This window comes from Branchiostoma lanceolatum, chromosome 11 (assembly GCF_035083965.1).
Source record: "Branchiostoma lanceolatum isolate klBraLanc5 chromosome 11, klBraLanc5.hap2, whole genome shotgun sequence".
NCBI classification, from domain to species: domain Eukaryota; kingdom Metazoa; phylum Chordata; class Leptocardii; order Amphioxiformes; family Branchiostomatidae; genus Branchiostoma; species Branchiostoma lanceolatum.
In genome coordinates this window covers 2,253,904-2,272,589 of record NC_089732.1, presented here as the reverse complement: position 1 = coordinate 2,272,589, position 18,686 = coordinate 2,253,904, and the positions used below count along the sequence as shown (strand labels likewise).

Here is an 18,686-nt window from a genome sequence, read left to right as displayed (position 1 = left end):
ACAGTTGTTAACTAGAAAAGATTGTACATAAAATGATACGTGTCAAACTAGAACGCTGAATAAAAACGATAAGTTCACTTTGTTCATCGCATAATGGCCCATTTCCCGCGCAAAATGAACCCAACCTGTGATTACCCACAATCCCTGTCGGCAAAAAGCCCGCCAACATTCGGTCCGTTTCCAGTCCGCCATTTTCTGCCGATCAGACCGCGCGCCACAGCTCCTGCAAAATGTCCCAAAATACGGCCAGTCCGGAGGGAAAGCTCCCCGTCCCGGACATCAGAACAACCCCGATGAAGCCGAGAAGGGCCAGCTTCTCTCCGGGCAGCCCTGGGTTCAGCGACTTCATGGTGTACCCCTGGAAGTGGGGGGAGACCGCGCAGAGTGTGACTCTCAGCCCCGGCAGTTCGGTGGAGGGGTCGCCGCCGGGGCGCGGCCCGAGGCACGATGCGTCCCGCCGAGGCCGTCCCCGGGCCGACAGCATCACCCAGCTCATACAGGAGGGACAGATGACTCCGTCAGGGATCCGCTGTCAGACATGCCACCGAACCTTTCCTCGGGAGAAATCGCTACAAGCTCATCTCAGAACACACACAGGTATGGGGACCGGGTTTTGTATGGCCGCCATAATTTTTGTACGGAAAATTCCTCAGCATACCGCGTGGATATCACCAAATGTCTGCAATATTATGTACCCTATGAACTCATGATATTGTTTCCTGACTGTATACATGCCTTTATTTTTGAATTGTGTGTAAATATTTCCTTTGGTATTTCTGAAATAATGTTTTGCTTAGATAATTTTCGACCATTCATTCATGATTGGGGTCATTTAAATCCGGGTAAAAACTTACGATAGGTGACAGAATTTTCAGCAAACATTTGTAACTGGGCAAAATAAAGGTATTCAACTGATCAGTGCACTATGTTAAGTTGTTGTGAAAACTAGTTCTACTTTTATTCATTGTCGCACTTCCGTTTTCTGTGTGTTATTATGTGGGGGTTTCTGTTGCATGTTTTTGGCGCGCTCTTTTGTTTTAAATTTCTCCACATTTGTTCGACATCGTACATACATTCTCTTTATATCAAATAAGCGGTTTTTGCGTAAAATCACAGTCATTTTGATGTGATTTTACTGGGAGAGGAGCAGATCTTATGAATTTTAAAGCTTAAAGGTCCCGCCAAACCGGTTGGTTATTTGTTCATTGTTGTGGATCAGGCGGGAATGAGGCAACCGACACGCATAGGCAAACAGTGACGTCACCAGGGTGTTGGTTTCAGATCTGATAAGCCGAGTTTTGTTTGCCTTTGGGGGTGGGTTTTAAACATTTAAACATTTTTCTGTATTTTTTAGGTTTTTTTTCTTGCTTTTGATGCTAAATAATTTTATTTTCTAGTGATTTTGAGTTGCTTTGTAGTTATGGATACTTGTGAGTCAGTGTGTCAATTTTTATTTTTATAACGATGACTCAGTATTGAAAATTTGAGTACTAACTTGGTCAGGGATAATTTTAGCCAATCAAGTGAATACCTGGGGGTTTTTTTACCAGGCAAGTACAAATTAAGCTAATGCACAATTTTTTTATTTGCATGTATATGATTGACTAACAAGTAAAGAAGAACAGTATTATACCACAGGTCGTGACATTCAGCTTTACACCAGGACACTAATAAAAGAGCAAATTTGATCATGTTGTAGTATTTTGACTTTGAACTCCAATTGACTGTTGTTCTATTGTTTCACCAGGCGAGCGCCCGTACCGCTGTGACTACCCCGACTGTAACAAGGCCTTCGTACAGAGCGGACAACTCAAGACTCATCAGAGACTCCACACGGGCGAGAAACCCTTCGTCTGTAACGTACCAGGTTCGTACAACTCTGATTCTTTCCTTGATCATCTCATGCTCAAACAATACTTGTAGTACAAACGTAATCCTAGTTTCTGGTCCTGCATAGCATTACCCAGATGAGGTAGAGTAATTCCAGTGCATGTATCACTTGTCGAAGTGTCGGCAAAGAATGCCTTTGACTTTCAATGTTACACATAAGTTATTTTTTGTCAGCATACATGAGAAAAGTACTATACAATGTACATTACTATCTTCCCAGTTTCCAAGTAAAGTTGAGGTATTTCCACTTCTTATCAGATAATTGCATCAATAATTATCTGACAAGACCCAAGTATCATTGTCCTGACTGTGCCTTCAATATGTATGTTTGTTCCCACACCAGGATGCAACAGTCGCTTCACCCACGCTAACCGCCACTGTGCGGAACACCCCTACGCCGGGCTGCGGAGGGAACAGTCCCCGACCTTGGACCTCAAGGTCAAGGATGCGGAGAACAACAAAGCTGTGGCAGAGTGGCTCTCAAGGTGAGGACAAGATAGCTTGACTAAATCAAACTTGTAGCTGTCTACCACTAGAGCTGAGTGTGTGTTAAGACAGTGAGAGTTTGTGTTACACTAACAAAGTGAAACAGTCCTTGTGACTGTTGTATTCATTTTACCAAAGGAGTTTATCACTATTGGGTGCCCTCTTAACCTGTAGTACTTTAGAGTTAAGGAATCGAGCAATTTTTCCTGTTGTAATTAAAACATGCAGTTACACATAAACAGCATGTTTGAGATCCTGACACACTTCTTACAATACATAGGAGCAGGCATGGTGTGCCATTGGAAAAACTACTCAGTACACGAGTGATTTCTTCAGTACATACAATGTACGTCTTTATCAGATGATCTAAATATTGTTCCTTTGTTGACAGGTACATGGCTGCCAGACAGGAAGACAAGACGCCGTCCAAACAGAAGGAGCAGGAGCGACCAGAGGTGCCGCAGAAGTCCGCAGACGAGACGGAACGAAAGCAGGCACGCGTTGCCGCGCGGCGACGGATCCAGGAGCAGCGAGACAAGTGGTACGGTGCCCTCGCGCTGGTCGAGCTGGCCGATAACCTGATGCAGCAGGACTCGGCGAAGAGCGAGGAAGAAGAGTACCAGTATGTTGAGAAGAGGGATGCACAAGTACAAGCGGGAGGGCAGCAGAACCACCCCTACTACATCCCTTTGTAAATAAATAATGTCCTCTCCAAGCAGAGAAGCTCTGACTTGTTTTTTACTTGTATTTAGGCATTTTCGTCAGGCTTTCTAGTTTGTTTTTAATGTCCCCTGGCCAAACGGAACAAACTAGAAAGCCTGACAAAAACATGTTAAAAACCAGCCGGAGCCGAACCTCTGCTTGGAGAGTAAATAAATTGTGCTGAATGAAAGAACTGATAGAAACTGCAGCAAACAAACTTTTCACACTCATTCCAGCTTCGACTAACACTGTTTAGGAAACAAATGATAGCTCAAACGTAATGTCATCTCTCTGATATTAGTGGTAAGGAAGTAACAGTTTTTTTGTTCATAACAGTATGGTTGTATGTTGCTTTGCAGTTGCTTTACTGTGTGTTAAGATATGTATGTTGTAAATGGTATGTGTGAGGGTGGGGTGCTCACCACTTCAAGATATGTCTGTGATGGTACAATGAAACTGCCTAAGAGCTTTTGTGATTATATTTAATTACAGAGAAAGCTAGCAAAGAGGAGACTTGAAAGAAGAGCACCTTTTGTGTTGTCTGTCTAGAGTTTTGTGGATATAACCTGCAGATAAGGAGGGTTTGCACCACGTATAATTATGAGTGTAGATTTTATTGTCCGAATATTACAAGGAGCTAACCAGTGTTATGGTCCTTTTTGAGAGTGTGAATGACAGATGTATTTAAAGTTAAATTATTGCATATAGCGGTAATATGCAGTTGAGAGATGTAACTATTGAGATGGGGAGAGTTGGAGTTTTGGATAACGGCTTGCAGAAGTGAATTTCTCAAGATGATAACATTTACACCATTCAGCAGACAGCTCTGAAACAATGTGCTTCAGTTTATGCTTTCAAAAACCCAAATACATCACACAAGTTGAGTAGCGAGCGTTCATAGCTTGACCATAATAACACAAAGTACTTCTGTTAGCAGTGGGGAAAATGTGTGACAATTGTACTGGTGGGAAACGGAACCTGTGTTATAAGAGGTTGTTTGCTTTTCTTTACTAAACAGTATCGGCAAATTAAACATGTCAGAATTCTGCAAAGGAATAGTTTGTCTTCTCTTTCTGTGGTGGTTTGTTGGAATACGAATTTAGGACTTAGACCCTGGCAGTCTTTTAACTAATTAAAGGTGTATATATAGAGGTGTGCTAGTTTACTAGGAAGTATAAAGTCGGACACAACTTGCTAAGTGTAAGATTGTTATATAAAAATACGAAAACAGGCTAGATTGCAAGTTAAAATGGAAACGGACAACAACTTTAGATTTTCACGAGACATTAATTTTAATCAGCATTTTTTCTGTCATTACAGGCTGACATACATAAGGTCCAATAACATCCAAAAATCACATTTAGTGTAGACTTTCTAAAGATGTGGGCAGGAAAACATTAACATGCTACAAATCATGGTCATCTGGATGGTAAAGCTCACTCAGTAGTCGGTACACATAGGATGGGGCGTTGCCACCTCTGGAATAAGAAGTAATAATTCTGTCAGTATTTACATGCAATACAGATATGGTAAAGTCTTTGACAGGCTAGCCATAGTCAGTAAATTTCACTGAATCATTTGAAAGTATTACAAGTTTGCATTACTCATATAACATTTCAGAAAGGAGGACACCATGCTTTCTATTTTAATTGTAAGGGATTGCATTCGTCATTTTGGATGGTGACGTAAAGCCGGCGGCCCCGTTTATGAGGGAGCTTCAGGCATAAGCCTCAAGCGTCAAACCTCTGCACGTAAAAGAACCTAACACTTATCGAAAAGAGTAGGAGTGACCCGGTGTGCTTGGCCAAAAACGTGAGCCGTGGCGAAGCCGCATTGCACTACCACTGCTACTTGAAAAAGCACCATGCTTCACCTCAATTGAGGATGACTGCTCTACCTTTTTTACACAATCTAAAAACTAATGTAGAATATCCAACATGTTCGGGAAATTTATATCCAGTCTTGGAGACTTACATGTTGGAGATGAAGAGAGTGACCAGTTCCGGCGGGACGTAGTCAAACACGGGGTTGGGAATGTGGACCTTGGACACCAGGTCTCCTGTGGGATGGGAAGCATTCAACAGTCAGCAGACCAACTAGCTCTTTTTGTACCGCGCATATGTAGTGATATATGTTGATAGGGTTATAAGGACTTAAATGATGTAATTTGAACCTCTGTTATATTTTATCTTTACCCTTACATCTTCCCTCAATGACTTCAGGCCGATTTGAGCTTCTCATGAATAAACAAATGTTCAAACAAACAAAAAACAGTGTACCTTATGTTACAGCAGAACTAGAAACAAACATAGCATGAATTTCAGTGAAACTGGTATCAACATGCAGATACCATGCATGTCCGGTCATGCACCCAGACGTTGTGCCCTTGGGAAAGGCACTTAACGCATATTTCCCATGTCCTAAGCCCAGAAATAGGGTTTGGGTTGGCGTTAGGAAGGGCATCCAGCTGTAAAAACTCTTGCTACAAAAAAGACTTGCACTTGATGAGGAGTTCTGGGGATCCCCCATCCATGTGTAAGCACGGCAAACCCCCATATGATGGGGAATAAAAGACGTAAAATTGGATAGAGAGAGAGAGTGAGAGTTGTATCATGAAACATCTGACTCTCTCACCTTCAGAAAAACTCAACACTTCCTCTGGAGACACAAATCTGTTGAAAGCAGCCTGTTTGGAAAAGAGAACAATGGATTTATTAAGGTTTATGTTTTAATCTTCTAGCACTCAAAAAACATTTCAACTTTGTTAGGAACAGACTGAAGATCTCAGAGCCAAATGACACTGTCCCTACTTGATCATTGGTGGTTTATAATTATCACCATCAAACAAACGTTTATACAATGCTGCAAAAATTGCTAATGTCCTTGATGAAGGTCAACAACGACTAAAACCTGACCTACCTGGTCTGATGAAACCAGAAACTGTGGTGACAACTTGAACAGGGAAGCACAGACAATCACCTGGAAATAAACAGTTTTTTTAGATCAAGACAAGGACAACACTTATGCAGTTACAGAAACACCCTGATGACACAGAAGTACCACTAGAACTCTTACTTCTTCTCAAAAATCCCTAATCAACAATGGCATTTTCTGAACAGCTAGTGTCATTCAATGATTACTGTATGGTTAGAACAATCGCTAGTGGACCACTTGAAGCTGCCAATGAGAGCCAACAAGAAGTACAACAGACTATCTTCAGAAACTTACAGGTACTGAGTGGTGTTTTGCAGCTAGAGCGATTCCATGGCTGCCGTTAATGGCCTTCAACCTGTGAGCACAGAAAGTATACTTCAGACATGGATAACAGTTGTACAATGTAGTTAGAATACTTGAAATAATGAACAGCTGAGAAAATAGTTGTGTCCTTTAAAATTCTTAGGGTGATTGCCCTTTAGTTTACAATATTACAATTTAATATTACAGACTCAATTACAGTTCATTACAGTAACAGACACAGTATTACAGACATCATCACACTTAACAGTATCACAGTTTGTTTTAAATACCTGGTACCTTCTGTTAACTATGGAATTAAAACAAATATGAAAGTGATCATATATCATTCCCTTTCCACTGCTTAGTCAATAGTTACAGCAATACTAATAGAAAGCTAGAGCAGTTTGATAGCTCTGTGATTTCCTCACCCCCCATTGGCCATGACGGTGTGAGTTCCGATGATGACCTTGTTGACCCGTGACATCATAGCGAACACTGCGGAGTCTGTGATCACCACGGTCTCGATGCCCTTCTCAGCAAGGTTCTTGGCAAGGACCTGGCCCTGGAGGAAAACAAGAAAGTTCAAGTTTTTAATGAAGACAAGAGCTCTAACCAGTGCCTGTCATTCCATAGAATTTTGCTGAATACGACTGTACATGTTTAAGACCATTCTGTCAATCTTGACGGACAAAAGTCTGTGAGAAAAGTATCCAAATTTGAATATACTGTCCAAATTTACTGCATCAAGACAGCCTGGAAATTGAACAACGGAAATTTGTACCCGGCGACAGAAGAAAATTGTTTTTAGGAATCCATCCCTTCGATGAAAATCAGGTTGACGGAATAAGAATTTGAGTTGGCTTGAGCCCTGATGAAGACAACTACATGCCCTTCATAAACACGGAGATAGTGACTAAAGGGAAAGAGGAACAGCACTCAAATCTTCCTAACCTAAAATAACTATTGATGGATTAAATTGAAATACTCTTATAACAGTATTGGCTCTTGGGTTTACCTGTCCTAATATCCATTAAGATAGTCATTGATATGTATTAGAAGATGATTCATATTTTTGCAGTGCTGCACTGACAAATATCATAAACTATAAAGGAAGAAAACAGAAATACACAAACCTGGTAGAAGGGACCTCCTTCTGCAACAATCACTTGGAACTTTCTTTTCCTTGCAGCGCTCTAAAAAAAAACACAATTCAGGCATGAGAAATCTTATAACTTTGCTGGAAAAAAGGCGTCTTTCTTAATTCTAGTTTTATTTTGGAAACCTACATCCAGAGGAGGATGGATTGAGACATCCCCCGAGTGAGACGATCTGGGCTGGGTGGATACCCGTAGAATGACAACCTAGTCAATATATACCGTAGAGTGCTCCGGGAACTTTTGTGCCTAAACCCTTAGTGACTTACAAGTAAAGGAATAACAAAAGCATAGCATACCTTGAGGAATGACTCGACAGTTCGAGATCGTCCCACCGTCATGATAATCTCATTAGAGTGGATGTGTTCCAGTGCCTGCATAGCGATGTTGTCTGCACTGTAGGGTTTCAATATACATAACTTCAACATTTCACATAGCTAAAATGGATCTTGTTAAAACATAGATGTGAATGTCTTAAACTGTCATCCAAGAGACATAAAATTACATAAACATGAAACAATGAATCTACTGAGTTTACATGTCAGAAATCAACCTGTGCCTTTGTCCTTCATTTCTTGTGAATAACTTACTTTAGAATCTAACAGCAAAAATGAGCTTCATCTTAAGATGCCCCATTAACTGTATCTGTATACTTCCACTTAACTTAAATAGTTTTAAGTTAAATATTCTTTTAGACCAAAAAAGGCGAAGTTACCTGCTTTCCAGCTCAGTCATCATCTCATTGATGGCTTCTATAACTGCAGGCTGGGGAAGGATACAGATAAGATGTTACAATCATCACACAGCTCAAGTTTTATTACACTATCTCCTATATCAGAGCTGTTATTTCTTCCTGAAGAGGAACATACAAATGATACAAACAAGTAAACCTACAAAATTTGAGTACCTCGACACCGACTCTCTTATCCTAATCATTACCAATATATGTAACTTTGCCATGGTGTTCCACAGCCATGTGTCTTTGTGAAAGCTCTTCCTTGTATTGGAGGTATGTCAATTGATCAAGAGAGAATCAAATTTATTGATTTTCAATTACTAGAAATCGCTGATAGACAGAGAACTGATATTGTCATGTCTTGTGCTCATGATAACTACTGACAATCTATATTGAAAGTCTATATTGTATTGACAGAATGTCTTTCTATACAGTTTAGAAACTGACACAACAGCACTTTTCCCACTTTACCTTTAGCCCATGGAGACTGAGACTGTAGTCATCATCTTCTACTCCTGCCACAAGCAGTTTCTGACAGGGAAAAAACATAGGAATGTTTACATGTACATATCCAGCTTGTGTTCAGAAATGTACATTGATAAACAAAAGGCAGTATCAAACTCAGAGCACAATGTTCAAGATGAAGCATTATGTTTTATTAGGCAAACTAAATGTACATCTTGTCATGCAAATGTATAACTTAGTTTCAACTCACAATGTGCTTCTACAAGTACAATGCAAATCAGACATTTATCTAAAAATTCTGATGAAAAGCACCGTAAAGACAGGAAACCTTCTTACATGTAGAGACTCCTGGTCACCCTCCTCATTCTGGCCTCGTAATCTAGATGTTGACAAGGGGTGAGAAAACTCTTTTTCTACAAATGTATGTGTTTCACAATGCAAAGATGGACCTCTGAAAATCTAATTTTCTGTTCAAACATGAGTTTCTATTTCATACTTGTCTTTTAAGAGAATTAAAAAAGTGACAACCAACCTGGCATATTCCTCTCTGATGATCTTCAACACTAGAGGGAGGAAAGATATGAATGATTAGGCTAAACTGGTATGGAAAGATGCCTGTGATTTGCCATATCAGAGAACCATTTTGAGTATCAAGATGACTAAAGAATGTCTTCATGTTAAAGCAAATAAAACACTGAAAGGTAAGATTACAGGAGTACAGCTCAATGAAACTAAATCACTACAAACCTTTACATGCCTAGAACACAAAACTACATCTGTGTCAATAAAGTTATAGAACATGTTGTTGCCATGGTAACGTACCTCTCCTGATCATGTTCCCCACCACAGTCTCGGAGGGTTGGGCACTGACGAGTCTCTTTCCTTCTCTCTTCACTATAACCATCAGGTCTCTATACAGAACAACAGAAAAAAATATGTACATGTAACGTTACCATCCATTTAGTTAATACTTGTGAATGTACCAACTCATAATGCTCAATGCCCTACTATAGCCTGGCATGGTGTGCCCTACTATAGCCATTTACCTTTAAAACAACACCTAGAGTTAGATGTGCAAAGGTGTCAACTCATTCAAATTGTAACATATGGAGCTGTTGCCGCATGCCTGGAAAGCTGGTCTGCTACGTATACACTGAAGGGCAGTTATACCGGCTATATGGATTTGAGATACATATGTATATTAGATGAAAATGATTTTGTTTCCGATTCTATGTTGAATATGATATATAGACTTTTAAAAGGCTTTTTAAGCTTTCAATCATTCCTTACTTTGCGGTCTGCCATCTAGTCTGTGACACGACCCTGCGCAGGATGTCCAGTGTGGTGTAGGCAACATTGTAGGAACCTGGGGTTTGTCTGGAGGGAAGCAAGTACAAATACTGTACATTCATTCATTTTTGCAAAAGAAGTAGAAAAAAGGGTTTTTGCGATGTTTTAACCCTGCCTTTGAAATAGTAGCTGTATGTTGGAAATGCACATTCAAGGTGTCATGAATTGGTGGTGGAGAAAACTACGAAAATAAAAAAACATTGTTAACATTGGATGACTTTTCAGCACTATATTGTATCATCAAATCGGAAAATACAATCTACTGCACATCTGCATCTTCCTTTCTGTTATGATCCCTGGCTTCCTTTAGGATTTTTCCATTGCTCCTAAAGCCTTTGGGAGGCCTTACGCTTGCTAACAGTAGGATTAACCTTTAGCACACTTAAGTAGCCGTTTGACCCCCAATTTCCTATTGGGTACAGAGTCAGGCAGCAAGGAGAAGGTTAAACATGACCTTAAGGTGACTGACCTCTGTCTGAGTTGCCCCATGAAGGTTTCTATCCTCTCGGTCAGCTCCGATTCCTTCCCGTCACCCGGCATGGTGGCCTGAAAAATAGCGTATGTTTACATTTTATGTTTTTATGTTTTGTAGAGTAGACTGAGAGTAGAATAGGATGGAGTGCAGTCCAGTACAGTACAGTACTGTACATGCAGAAATGTTTGCGGTTTTTGCAGTAAGCTCTTCGCAGCAAACTTAAAACCACGGCGAACACTCTATTTTCTCCCTACTGCAAATTAAAACCATGCAAACTTAAACGCATTTACAGTATTTTACAGTAGAGTAGAAATCAGAGTCAAGGCTTCAGCCAGGTAGGAATGGTTGCTCCTTTAATTTTCTACCTCCAGTTTTTGTCAGTTGATGGCTAGCCTACGCTTACTATCAAACAAAACAAACATACAAAATAATGCATGATGCAATGACTCAAACAATGTCAATTTGTCTCTTGGGCTAGTCTATTAAGGGGCCAGGTTTTGTTATGATATTTGTTTGAAAAGAAAACAATGCCATGCTTTAATTAAACATCAATAAATCCTCATCATCATCTATAAATCAATCAATATACTTATTACAGAGAAATGAAAAACCATAGAGCTCCATATGGTTCCTCTACAGTGGGTCTACTGTCTGCAACAGAAATAGGACAGAAAAAAATGTCCCAAAAATTATGATTTACCATTTTCCTCCTGTCGATGCCAGACCTGTGTGAAACCATGTCCCTATATAATCAGGTCCAAAGTCAAGGATCATAAAAGATATAAAAACACCCCGGATCCGGACGTGACGTTCCTTACGGCTATGTTTAACCTCAGTCTGCATGCTAAGTCAACAAAGGGCCGTCAATAAATAACGCCCAACCCTGCGGCATGGGAAAGGCGCAAAGATTTGAATCCTTATCTGAAGTAGAATTGCCTTTTGATAATTTGACAGCATACGTATTATGAGCAGTGCACTAACGTAGACACCAGTTATGTAACATATCATCACATGTCTACCTTTAAGAGGTTCTAACAATTTTCCAGCTGCAAAAGAGCGAAGTTGTAGAAAAAGGCATCCCAAAACTGCGCCCCTCCCCACAAATTATTTTAGACAAAATCATGTTAACCTCGCGTTTTACGTCCGATTTGGGGATTGTAAACGCAATCCAACACTTTATAATAGCCTTAAAGAAACTTACCTTTCAAGTTAGATTATTTCTGGCTCTTAGCGAACTACCTAACGAAGGTAAAACTTCAAAACTTGGCTGGATTTGGTCTTCTGCCTGCAAACTCGATCTGGTCTTGCTGACGAAATTTTGCCCGAGTAGGGGGTAAAGGTCACAGTGTGATATAACCAATCAGGACCAACTTTCTTGGAAATTGACCAATCAACTCGCAGGTATTAGTCACTTGAGATATGACTTTTCCAAAATGGCGCCGCGCAGACGATAATATGGACGTGAATTTTTCTTTCAGTCAATTCTTGACGATATCTTTTACTTGTGAGGTCTTAAGGGCATAAGTTTTACTTTTCAAGGTTGTCAACATCAATTTCATGCCGATGACATTTCTGACTGGATAGTTTTCTTTCTGACAGAGCTAGAAAAGAAACGTTTGGTGCCTGCCCCCCTCCCCACCGGTGTTGACCATTCACTGCCACCATGAGGGTGTTTACTAGTACGTCAGTTCAGCTGTTGGCACTGTTCAACAGAGAAGTCGTACAAACGTGTGTTTTAAGACGATATGTTCATGATGGCAGACTGAGAGTGTCGAACATGTTCCAACCCATGTCTACAAGACAAGGCAAAGTCTCAGGGAAGGGGAAAGAGCTCACTTGCAAGAGTCAACGGGTGAGTAAAAACAAAGTTTATGTCTAGACTGATAGCATCATGTTTGTGTCAAGAAACTTGTGGTTACACTTTCAAAGTGCCACAAAAGTTACATAGAGAAGAGATATGCACCACAGGATGTTGCACTGATACTGTCAACCCCCACTTGACAAAAATTTATACCTGAACCTTAAGGATTTGTGATGAGTGGTAGTTCTTTTATTCAATTCAATAATGTTAGTTTTGTTACCTAAAAACACAGATGAACAAATACCAAATGTGACCAGTGCTTCCGGTGTTAGAGGAAAAATCACAGCTGCCTCTCATCCATTAGATAATGTAACGTTTATTGTCTGATTTTTAGCTGATGCTGCAGACAGGTCTGATTCGTCAGAGGTGCACTCCAGGTGTTCAACCTGATGGCACTGGCAGTGGAGAAATTGGTACAACATGATATACTTTTTTAGGTAAAACTTCTGTACTTCTATCTTTAGCTGATGCTCCAAACTGGTCTGATACGTCAGGCCCACCCTGGTGCGTTCCACTTGATGGGGCCGGCACTGAGGGCGGTGGAGAAACTGGTACGACTGGTGGACCAGGAGATGGGCGCCATCGGAGGTCAGAAGGTCGAGATGCCAACCCTGACCCCAGGAGAACTGTGGAAAGCCACAGGTAACAGATTGACGATCTTGATTGTGTGGCAACTCTGACGCCATTTTTTTTTTATCATGCAATATGTCTATGTCAATAGAATATGACCTGATGATATAGTGTTGAAGACTTAATTCAATAAAGGATTAAAAAGAGAGGTGGGATACAAAAGTAAGGAAGTTTGAAGTAGAATTTAATGCAGGGCTACAGCTGCTGCCTCTAACCTTAAATTTGTTACATCTTTATCATTTGTAACATTTGTGACAACTCATCATTCGTAGTGTTGGGAAAATGACAATGCTGTGATGGAATTGTTTTCATTTGTGACAACTCATGATCATGTTACCCTTATCTCATGTCTTTTTTTTTATGTTGACAATTAAATATTCCCATCTCCAGACAGATGGGACACGATGGGTACTGAGCTGTTTAAGCTGCAGGACAGGCACAAGGCAGACTACTGCCTAGGACCGGTAAGAGCTTTCTTATGTATTTTGTACAATGTAGTTTTGTTTTTAATCTTTATTTAAGTCAAAGCTTTGATGCAGTACTCAGGTAAATTGACAGGGGGCATTGTTGATCTGTATAAGGGATAAAAGCAGTTTTGACCATTGTGCAGCAATGGTACTGTGCAGAAACATACACTTTGTCCAGTATCACTGACTTTTCAATCTGAAAATTAATGTTAGTACATTGTTATGTAATGTTAACTACAGCCAGTCTATAAAATGTGTCCTTGTGATGTTGTGTTTTTAGACCCATGAGGAGGCCGTAACAGAGATTGTAGCAGCTCAGACCAACCTGTCCTACAAGCAGCTGCCCATCAAACTCTATCAGATAACAAGAAAGTTTCGAGATGAGAGAAGACCGAGATTTGGCCTCCTGAGAGGCAGAGAGTTCCTTATGAAAGGTATGGACCTTCATAGCCTGTGTACAATGCTCCTGAGTTAATCATTTTGTACCGAAGCATGTGCTACATACATGTACATGCTTTTCATATGACTTGAATTGCAGTGTATGTCTGTTAAACATGCCAACATAGTGGCTGGTACATATTCAAATTATAATTACTATGAGGTTATCGATCAATGAAAAGCCACTATACTGAAAAGGAGTAGCAGGCAGTTGCTACAATATGGAATAGAATTCATCTGAAGTAAAATAATATCTTCCCTACTCCATATGCAGACCTTTACACATTTGACACAAGTGAGGAAACTGCTCGTGAGACATACGAAGGTGTGAGTCAGGCTTACAGCAGGGTCTTCAACAGGCTGGGACTGGACTATGTCAAAGGTACAGTTTCTTTTTTTCTTCATACTACTGTACTGTACCTTGTACATATATGTCAATTAATGTGCACACTGGTCTCATTGTACAAAATACACATGGTCGCATTGACCTCAGTAACCATTTTGCAGGCAACAGCTAGGTGAAAAACTGCATGCAGTTCTTCTAAACCAAACCAAATCTGAGGCTACATGATAGATAGCATAGATCCATTGCTTAAGACCAACTTACAGGAAAACAGAAATATCACAACAAGGTAAATAGTAGTGGACAACCTCAAGTCAACCGTACACACTCACGCAACGTCTTCAGAAAAGACGCTGTAGCCGCATAGTTCCCGTTCAAAACTTTATTACAGCCCACACGTTTCGGGCTTGAATGAGAAAAATCACAAGAAATCACAGTTCCTTGTTCCCTGTCTGTCCAGTTGAAGCTGACCCAGGCGACATCGGCGGCAGCCTGTCCCATGAGTACCACCTGGCTGCTGAGGTGGGGGAGGACCAGCTTCTCGTCTGTTCTAAGTATGTTGGGTTCACATCTTTTGTTTGTAAGTTTGCTTGTTTCTATGGAATTAACAGTGTGTATGTAGAGTACTTTAAAATGTTTAACCTTCAGCACACTGAAGTAGCAGTTTGGCACCCAGTTCCCTATTGGTTACAGAGTTAGGCAGCAGGGAGAAGGCTCCCATGTCATATGTCACAACAGCAAATTAGGGATATTTCTAAGACAATTGTGGGTGTGTCATACAAAATTCTCAACACTATTTTCTTTTTTCTCCCTCTTTACTTACAGGTGCAGTTTTGGAGCAAACAAAGAGGCCATTGGTATGTTCAATAAATAACTCGCATCATGAATTCACCTATATAACTTCCAATCTAGATCTGTCTGAAAAAATCAAATGTTGAAATACATATACCTGAATTCAGTAAGTCAGTAACTATATATAAACTATATGTTTTTTTGTTCCTTTCTCAGCTGATTTAAATACAATGTACGTGCAATACAATATAGAAACAGATGACACTAAGTGAAACATTGAGAACAGAAATATTGAGAAGAATAGAAAACTAAGAAGGGTGGAGAAAAATGGTTGTCAGATCTTCTGTGTTGCCCCGACAGTCTGTATTCTCTGTTACGGCCGGTGGAAGTATAGCTCTTAAGTGATCTAAACTGAATCAATATTGCTCTCACTTTCAAATAGCTAGAGTAGACGAGATGAGAGACAAATTAATACAGAGTACAGATTCCAAGACTAACGACAGCCTCTGTCCTGCCCAGCTGCAGACCAGAGTTCCTGCCCCTCCTGTTCCGGTGCCCTGTCCCTCACACAGGGCATCGAGGTGGGACACACCTTCTACCTCGGCACAAAGTACTCCGCTGTGTTTAACGCCAGCTTTCTCAACAACAAGGGACAGCCACAGTAAGCTTCACTTAGTTTATTTTACTTCTCTAATGCCACATGTATGTACACCAATTTTATTTCCTTGATCCTCTGACATTTTGAAATAGAATTTAACAAAAGATAAAGACAGAGGGCTGCAAGGAAAGCGCGCGTGGTCCAGTGGTTAGCAATCTTGCCTCTAAAACTAGAAGCCGGGAGTTCAGTCGCAGTCCTCAGGACAGGACGTTAAGCCGTGGTCCACTGTACATTGTGTTTGTCGAAAAGAGCTAGGGGAGTATCCTCGGTACAATGAAAGCCTGGTGTGAATACTAGCCGAATGCTGCCCACCCCTGTATCAGGGAACCCTGCAGCAGTATAATTAAATAATGGATTCTAGTACTACTACTTATGAATCTGTAAATACAGTACATAGTGTCTGTCTTCTCTGAGTCGTGACCAGTGGAAGAATAGCTCCTCAGTGAGTTGAAACTAGATTGAGATCACTTTCCTTTCTCCTATTCCCCAGGCTGTGTGAGATGGGTTGTTATGGACTGGGCATGACACGTATCCTGGCAGCAGCTGTAGAAGTCCTGTCATTGGCCGACCAGATCAGATGGCCAGGGGTCATCGCACCCTACCAGGTCTACATCATCCCTCCTAAGGTACGCAGTAGTGGGCCAATTAGGCTTTAACAGCGGTATTCATAGGTTTGAATCATCATTCCTTTATGCTTAATCCAAAGACGTAACAAGGAATCTAAGAATCAATCCCTGAACCTTTCTGACTTTATATGTCCCATCTGTGGCCGGGACTGCTACGTGAGGATAGGACTGACAAGAAGCTGTACACGACCATGGCACCAAAGTGCTACCATCATCTCTCGAGATGGAATGATACATAATAGTACTACTAACAAGGCTATGAGAGATTTGATTTTTTTATTTGTTTTTTTCTATTTTATTAGAATTGAAACAGTGCAATACATGTAGAACACAGGCAGCTATTGCTGATGTCGTGACCCACACATAAATACCCATTTTTTACACCTGGGCGGAGTGAGGAAAGTCGTGTAAAGTGCCTTTTCCAAGGGCACAACATCGGTGGCTTCAGGGGATTCAGCCCAGGACCGCTGGGTTCTGGGCCGAGGACCCTGCCGTAATGCCACACAACTCCAAAGGGGGTGATGGCAGACTTCACCTCTTTACAATACTGCTTTGCAACCCTTCTAGTCTCACCAACAAAAAAAGTACCACTGAGGATGCTTGGCAACGCAATTGCATGAATACACACACAGACGCATACATAGACAAACATACACACAGACAGACACATAGACAAACACACACACAGACACACACATAGACAAACACACACACAGACACACACATAGGCAAACAAACACACAAACACACACATAGACAGGCAGATAAGCCAAAAACAAAAGTTCACTCTTACATAGTTTATACTCCCTTTTTTGGAAATACTCAATGCTGGCTAAACTGACATGTTCATGTTTTTAATTTTCCTGTACAGAAAGGCAGTAAAGAGGAGGCCGCCGCACAACTAGCCGAGGATCTGTATGACATCATTCCCCAAGAACTACCTCATCTCAAAGGAGAAGTCCTATTGGACGACAGGAGTCACATGACCATAGGCAAAAGACTGAAGGATGCTAATGTTTTAGGATACCCGTATGTTATAGTTGTAGGGAAACAGGTTGGTTGATTTTTTGCTCTCTCTCTCTCTCTCTCTCTCTCTCTCTCTCTCTCTCTCTCTCTCTCTCTCTCTCTCTCTCTCTCTCTCTCTCTCTCTCTCTCTCTCTCTCTCACACACACTCACTGACTCACTCACTCACTCACCCACTCACTCACCCACTCACCACTCACTTACTCACACTTGCACACACACACACACACACATTCCAAAGAAAATATAGAGCAAAACTGTATGAAGTAATGGTTTTTATTGCACAAAAACTGCATAAAAACATTTTGCAGCCTGTTGCCAGAGACAGCTTTTTTTTTACAAATTTGCTTATACACACAGAGTTAAAAGTGATTGTTGAATTACAACCAATAAGACTAAGTATTTGTAAAAGCTTCCTGTACAGTATAGACATATTACATAGTGAAGTCAAGTAGACATATTATTTATATTGCATATAGACTAACAAAGAAAGCCTAGAATAAGGACGAAAAGGTTGCACATCTAGCAGTGTTCAGCTTTGCATGTTTAAGAGTTATAATGACCTGATGTGCTCCCTTGCAGGCCCTGGAGGAAGACCGGAGGTTTGAGTTGATCCAGCAGACTGGACAACAGACACAAACTTATCATGTCAGCAGGGAGGAGCTGCTGCAGTTACTGTCTGACTGTGTCACTATATGATGTTTGTTTCTTTGTTATGGTACTTTGTTTTGTTCTTCGAGTATAGCTTAAACAGGGTGCAATATATTATTACAAGACTAAACTTTTCGTCCAACACTATAAGAGAAATTGGGACTTGGTAATAATGAATTCTACCAACAGAGATGAACTTTCATGCTAAGGGTGCAATACATGTTATTTGTATACCTGCAATACTGCAGGTTGACAGAAATTCTACTGCATTTTGGTAAAATGCTCGATCATGCATTAAAAATTCTCTTACACACTCCCTCACTCACTCACACACTCTCTCTTCTCTCTATTATTAAATATACATACCAAAATTCTCTCATTTTATAATCTATGGAAAAAACTGTCATTAAATAGAGAAAAGACAAAATAGGTTGACATTTGTCAAACCTGTAACAAGCGGTTTGTTGAAGAGTTATTTCTTTGCATTCAGATGTAATCAGCTTCCTGCAATTCCTCCTTACTCTGCTAGGAGGCACTGCAGGTACAATAGTACATACAGCAAGTCATTGGACAACACTTGTTTAAAGACTGGAAGAACTATTTTGCATTTGCTAGCAAATCTCGGCTGCATAGTTAATTCAACATTTGTAGAACATGACACTTAACACTGCAGAGGTTTCAATCAACAACACCTTAGGACT

The 18,686-nt window shown here is 40.6% G+C and overlaps 3 protein-coding genes across 4 annotated transcripts; 2 read left to right on the top strand and 1 right to left on the bottom strand.

Moving 5' to 3' along the window:
• Positions 1-155: 155 nt before the first annotated feature.
• On the top strand, positions 156-4,130 carry LOC136444523 (zinc finger protein 367-like). Its single transcript, XM_066442117.1, has 4 exons — positions 156-597; positions 1,748-1,867; positions 2,234-2,375; positions 2,768-4,130. The coding sequence occupies exons 1-4, from the start codon at positions 231-233 to the stop codon at positions 3,069-3,071; spliced, it is 933 nt and encodes a 310-aa protein (XP_066298214.1). The 5' UTR covers positions 156-230; the 3' UTR covers positions 3,072-4,130.
• Positions 4,131-4,345: 215 nt separating this feature from the next.
• LOC136444522 (translation initiation factor eIF2B subunit beta-like) lies at positions 4,346-11,817 on the bottom strand. 2 transcript variants are annotated; one of them, XM_066442116.1, is made up of 16 exons: positions 11,697-11,817; positions 10,490-10,566; positions 9,961-10,047; positions 9,493-9,581; positions 9,203-9,233; positions 9,007-9,049; positions 8,677-8,736; positions 8,185-8,234; positions 7,769-7,865; positions 7,449-7,508; positions 6,744-6,877; positions 6,307-6,367; positions 5,998-6,057; positions 5,713-5,764; positions 5,053-5,137; positions 4,346-4,556 (listed from the first exon to the last, which is right to left on the bottom strand). In XM_066442116.1, the coding sequence occupies exons 2-16, from the start codon at positions 10,558-10,560 to the stop codon at positions 4,484-4,486; spliced, it is 1,053 nt and encodes a 350-aa protein (XP_066298213.1). In that variant the 5' UTR covers positions 10,561-10,566; positions 11,697-11,817; the 3' UTR covers positions 4,346-4,483. The 2 variants fall into 2 exon arrangements, with proteins under 2 accessions (XP_066298213.1, XP_066298212.1); XM_066442115.1 differs by lacking the exon at positions 11,697-11,817 and adding an exon at positions 11,196-11,408.
• Positions 11,818-11,914: 97 nt separating this feature from the next.
• Positions 11,915-18,301, top strand: LOC136444934 (probable proline--tRNA ligase, mitochondrial). Its single transcript, XM_066442718.1, has 11 exons — positions 11,915-12,347; positions 12,821-12,998; positions 13,377-13,450; positions 13,734-13,887; positions 14,166-14,273; positions 14,695-14,788; positions 15,060-15,091; positions 15,546-15,687; positions 16,175-16,310; positions 17,182-17,364; positions 17,917-18,301. Exons 1-11 carry the CDS (start codon positions 12,159-12,161, stop codon positions 18,031-18,033), a joined length of 1,407 nt encoding a protein of 468 aa, XP_066298815.1. The 5' UTR covers positions 11,915-12,158; the 3' UTR covers positions 18,034-18,301.
• The last annotated feature ends 385 nt before the right edge of the window (positions 18,302-18,686 follow it).

Bases quoted from the DNA above. Each gene is read 5' to 3' on its own strand.
- LOC136444522 (XM_066442115.1), bottom strand. From the start codon at position 11,234: ATGGTTTCACACAGGTCTGGCATCGACAGGAGGAAAATG. The intron at 8,737-9,006 runs GTAAGAAGGTTT...TTTCCCTGTCAG, and splicing joins GTGACCAGGAGTCTCTACAT to AAACTGCTTGTGGCAGGAGT. The intron at 6,878-7,448 runs GTTTGTGTATTT...GTTTTCCTCCAG, and splicing joins AAGGAGGTCCCTTCTACCAG to GGCCAGGTCCTTGCCAAGAA.
- LOC136444934 (XM_066442718.1), top strand. From the start codon at position 12,159: ATGAGGGTGTTTACTAGTACGTCAGTTCAGCTGTTGGCACTGTTCAAC. The intron at 13,451-13,733 runs GTAAGAGCTTTC...TTGTGTTTTTAG, and splicing joins CAGACTACTGCCTAGGACCG to ACCCATGAGGAGGCCGTAAC. The intron at 17,365-17,916 runs GTTGGTTGATTT...GCTCCCTTGCAG, and splicing joins TTATAGTTGTAGGGAAACAG to GCCCTGGAGGAAGACCGGAG.
- LOC136444523 (XM_066442117.1), top strand. From the start codon at position 231: ATGTCCCAAAATACGGCCAGTCCGGAGGGAAAGCTCCCCGTCCCGGAC. The intron at 598-1,747 runs GTATGGGGACCG...TTGTTTCACCAG, and splicing joins TCATCTCAGAACACACACAG to GCGAGCGCCCGTACCGCTGT. The intron at 2,376-2,767 runs GTGAGGACAAGA...CTTTGTTGACAG, and splicing joins GTGGCAGAGTGGCTCTCAAG to GTACATGGCTGCCAGACAGG.